The sequence below is a fragment of the Pelophylax lessonae genome, assembly GCF_965119305.1.
Source record: "Pelophylax lessonae genome assembly, chromosome: 13".
Lineage (NCBI taxonomy): Eukaryota > Metazoa > Chordata > Amphibia > Anura > Ranidae > Pelophylax > Pelophylax lessonae.
The window spans coordinates 1,178,789-1,183,145 of record NC_138780.1 but is presented as its reverse complement, the minus strand read 5'-3'; the positions used below and the strand labels follow the sequence as shown (position 1 = coordinate 1,183,145).

General features: G+C 54.1%; 1 protein-coding gene across 1 annotated transcript; it reads right to left on the bottom strand.

Moving 5' to 3' along the window:
• Positions 1 to 2,310: 2,310 nt before the first annotated feature.
• On the bottom strand, positions 2,311 to 3,350 carry LOC309543289 (complexin-3-like; the record flags this gene model as incomplete). The annotated part of the gene is made up of 3 exons (XM_082242747.1): positions 3,115 to 3,350; positions 2,883 to 2,970; positions 2,311 to 2,511 (listed from the first exon to the last, which is right to left on the bottom strand). The coding sequence occupies exons 1-3, from the start codon at positions 3,282 to 3,284 to the stop codon at positions 2,311 to 2,313; spliced, it is 459 nt and encodes a 152-aa protein (XP_082098873.1). The 5' UTR covers positions 3,285 to 3,350.
• Positions 3,351 to 4,357: the final 1,007 nt, after the last annotated feature.

Sequence of the window (4,357 nt, the reverse complement as noted above, 5' to 3'; positions counted from 1 at the left end):
GAGACAGCACACCCGCAACCTCCCTACAGGGGGCAGTGCAACCCCAACCTCCCTACAGGGGGCAGCGCAACCCCAACCCACCCCCAACCTCCCTACAGAGGGCAGCGCAACCCCAACCCACCCCCAACCTCCCTACAGGGGTCAGCGCACCCCCAACCTCCCTATAGGGAACAGTGCATCCCCACCCCACCCCAAACCTTCCTACAGGGGGCAGTGCACCCCCACCCCACCCCAAACCTTCCTATAGGGGGCAGTGCACCCCCACCCCACCCTAAACCTTCCTACAGGGGGCAGTGCACCCCCACCCCACCCCAAACCTTCCTATAGGGGGCAGTGCACCCCCACCCCACCCCAAACCTTCCTACAGGGGGCAGTGCACCCCCACCCCACCCCAAACCTTCCTATAGGGGGCAGTGCACCCCCACCCCACCCCAAACCTTCCTACAGGGGGCAGTGCACCCCCACCCCACCCTCTATACAGGGGGCAGCACCCAGGGGATTTTTGTCTTCACTTTCTTGGTTCTCTCATACAGGACGATTATTTGGACACGGCCAACTGAAGTGTCCCACCGAGTGACCTGACCAACTGAATAATGAGAACACACCTGAAGTCCTGTTCCTGGCGGCGAGCGCCATGGATGGAGTCCTTCATAGTGTGAGGAGGAACGCAGAACGCTCCGATGGCTCCTTATCCTCAGCCAATGCAAGCAGAATGAAGACGGAAGAAGACCTGATGGAAGACCTGATGGAAGACCTGATGGAAGACCTGATGGAAGACTTGATGGAAGACCTGATGGAAGACCTGATGGAAGACTTGATGGAAGACCTGATGGAAGACCTGATGGAAGACTTGATGGAAGACCTGATGGAAGACCTGATGGAAGACTTGATGGAAGACCTGATGGAAGACCTGATGGAAGACTTGATGGAAGACCTGATGGAAGACCTGATGGAAGACTTGATGGAAGACTTGATGGAAGAGGACCTAAAGACCAACTCTGCAACCACACCGCCCACTATGGGGGACACCATCACTGAAAAACTCTCCCATCTACACCTACCTAGAGGAACGTGTGAAGGGTCCCAACACCTGGACTTACCACAGACTAGGACGGCCCACCTGGAAAAAAGCCGGGGGCCGCTCGATGGGGTAGCTGAGGGCCCAATACCACCACACAGCATGAGACTGAGATGATGGAACCCGGCAGCACAATACTGAATGAAAACATCAATTTTCGGGGTCCCAGAACCCCCCTCCCCCATGGCTTCAGTGATAATGGTCACAGCTGCTTGCGCTCTCAACCAAACTCTCGAGTCCTTCAATGGCCGGAGTCATAGCTGATCGCATGTACAGCGCCATGGCAACTGCAGAAGAGAGGCCAAGATGGCGGCTTCCATGGATGTATAGGAGAGGAGGGTTTAGTTTCAGTTTAAGGTCTTCAGAAGAGAACAAAGACCCTAAAGGTCCCATTCACACCGGTGTGACCCCCAAAGTCACATGACAAGTCACACCCCGGGTTTCCCAATGAATACTGTTCATATCTGTGCGACTTCAAGTGGCAGCGACTTTAAAATAGTTCCTGCATTACTTTGGTCCGACTTTCATGCAAGTTGAGGGCCATAGACTTCAATGTAAAGCCTCAAAAGTTGCATAAAAGTCGCTTCTGCATGCAACATATACATGCGACTTTGTACAGCACAACAATCCCATCATCAAAAGTCAGGTCAAAGTCGCATCAAAATCGCACTAATCCAAATTTACATTCACGCAAAGTCGCGCTCATCCAAAGTCGCAGTCACGCAAAGTCTCATCAATGTCAGAATGGAAATCGCACAATCTTGAAGTGGCAGAAGTGTGAATGGGACCCAGAGGTGTATCTAACCCCTCCCCCATACATTACAGAGAAATACAGAGGACAGCCATGACATCACCGCCCCAAGGCATCATGGGTGTGTTATGGGAGGAGTTTGCTTTCAGACTCTTCCTCTGATTGGCAGAGAGAGTGGAGGAGGAAAGCTGTGTGTGTAATCTGATCTCCAGCTCCTTCAGCACAGCAGCTAAGAATAGCCTGAGAAATGAAGAGCCCCTCCCTGTAATGTCATGTGACCCCGTCCATTCCATACAAGACCCCTCCCCCATGTACAACACCACAGACAACGTCAGAGATGAAAGTATTTTATTGAAGTCCCCTCCCCTGCAGGGCGGGGTATCCCCAGCAGCGTCCAGCCCACAAGGAGCGCACCTCATTAGCATTAAAGGCGTAGACTTTATTAGCATACAGTCCCATGAAGCTCCTCCCCTATGGGGGGTCACATAATCAGGCAGCGGCTCTTGGGCGGCAGGGACTCTGGGGCAGCGCTGGGTCCTGTGTTCAGGTCCCGGTAGCTCAGCAGCTGCACGAAGGACGACTCCTGGGGGTACGGCTCCTCGTGTCGCACGATCGCCCGTAGGTCCCGGGACAGGCGAACGTTCCCTCCCACCGCCTTCAACTGACGCTGGTCGCTGGAGTTCTGAGGGGGGGAGGGGAGAGAGAGAGAGGTGACATCACACTTCCTAAAATAATCCCCTCCCCCCCCCAACCTCGCTGCCCGACAGAAAAAACTTTCCTTTCCTACATCATTTTATTATTCAGATTTTTCAACTTTTCCATCAGCTTTTATTTTATTCATTTAGTTAAAGTTAACGTTGGTTTATTTTTTTATAATAACTAAATGTAAAACTAATACACAAATAATTAAAAATAACCATAAATAAATAATAAATGCAATACATAAACACAATGTAACAATAGATCAGATCTCACCTTCTATCAGCACATAGCAGTGAGAACAATGGATGACGATTGCTGATTGGCTGATGGGGCCTCGCCCATTCCGCTTACCTTAGGCAGGTTGTATTTCTCCCGGAAGTGTTCCCTCATTAGCGCCCTCTCTGTTTTCTGCTGGGCGTGCAGCGAGCTCCTCCGCGTCCTGCGCAAGAAACAAAATGGCCGTCAAGCCACGCCAACTGACACAGTTGGGGGCCACCAGCCAGGAGGACCCTCCTCCCCCGATACTAAAACATTACATTACAGGGGGGGAGGGTCTGTGAGTCAGGCCCCGCCCCACACTTACGTCTCGGGGCGCAGCACTCTGTGGCGGTGTTGGTCATCAGAGCTCCACCTTCGCGGCACGTTGACTCGGGGCTGCACCGGGGAGTGGAGGTCCTGGGCGAAGGTCCCCGAGGTGCAGCATGATGAGCTCTTCGTTGGGCCCCCGAAAAGGAACTTTGCTATGAAAGCCATTCCTGGTAATGGGGTCACCGGCCGGAGGTCACCCGAAACACAGACATCAGATCCGGCCAATCAGAGGCCTGCAGAGGAGAATATTAGAGGGACCAGGTCAGGCTCAGCTGGGGGTCCATGCATATCAGTGGGTAGGTGACCAAGAGGGAAAGGTTGGTAAGAGGTCATGAGGGATTGAGGCTGGACAGCTGGTCCCAGGTAGGTGGTCATGAGGGATGGAGGCTTGATACTGAAGTTCAGGGTAGGTGACCATGAGGGATGGAGGCTGGACAGCTGGTCCCAGGTAGGTGGTCACAGGGGACAGTTGGACAAATGGGGGCAGGTAGGTGGCCATAAGTATTGGAGCCTAGACTGCTGGATGCAGGGTAGGTGGCCCCAAGGAATGGAAGTTGGTTAGTTGGGTGCAGGTAGGTGACCATGAGGGATTAAGGCTAGACAGCTGTGTACAGGTAGGTAGCCATGAGGGATGGAGGCTGGACAGCAGAGTAGGTGACCATGGGGGATTGAGCCTAAACAGCTAGTCCCAGGTAGGTAGCCATGAGGGATGGAGGCTAGACAGCATAGTGCAGGTAGGTGACCATGAGGGATGGAGGTTAGACAGCTGGTCGCAGGTAGGTAGTCACGGGGGACAGGTTGGACAACTGGGGGCTGGTAGGTGGCCATAAGGGTTGGAGGCATAAGGGTTGGAGGCTGGACAGAGGAGTGCAGGGTTGGTGGCCATGAGGGATGAAAGCTGGATAGTTGGGGGCTGGTAGGTGACCATGAGGGATTGAGGCTGGACAGTGGAGTGCAAGGTAGGTGGCCATGAGGGATGGAGGCTGGACAGCGGAGTGCAGGGTTGGTGGCCATGAGGGATGGAAGCTGGATAGTTGGGTGCAGGTAGGTGACCATGAGGGATTGAGGCTGGACAGTGGAGTGCAGGGTAGGTGGCCATGAGGGATGGAGGCTGGACAGCGGAGTGCAGGGTAGGTGGCCATGAGGGATGGAGGCTGGACAGCGGAGTGCAGGGTTGGTGGCCATGAGGGATGGAAGCTGGATAGTTGGGTGCAGGTAGGTGACCATGAGGGATTGAG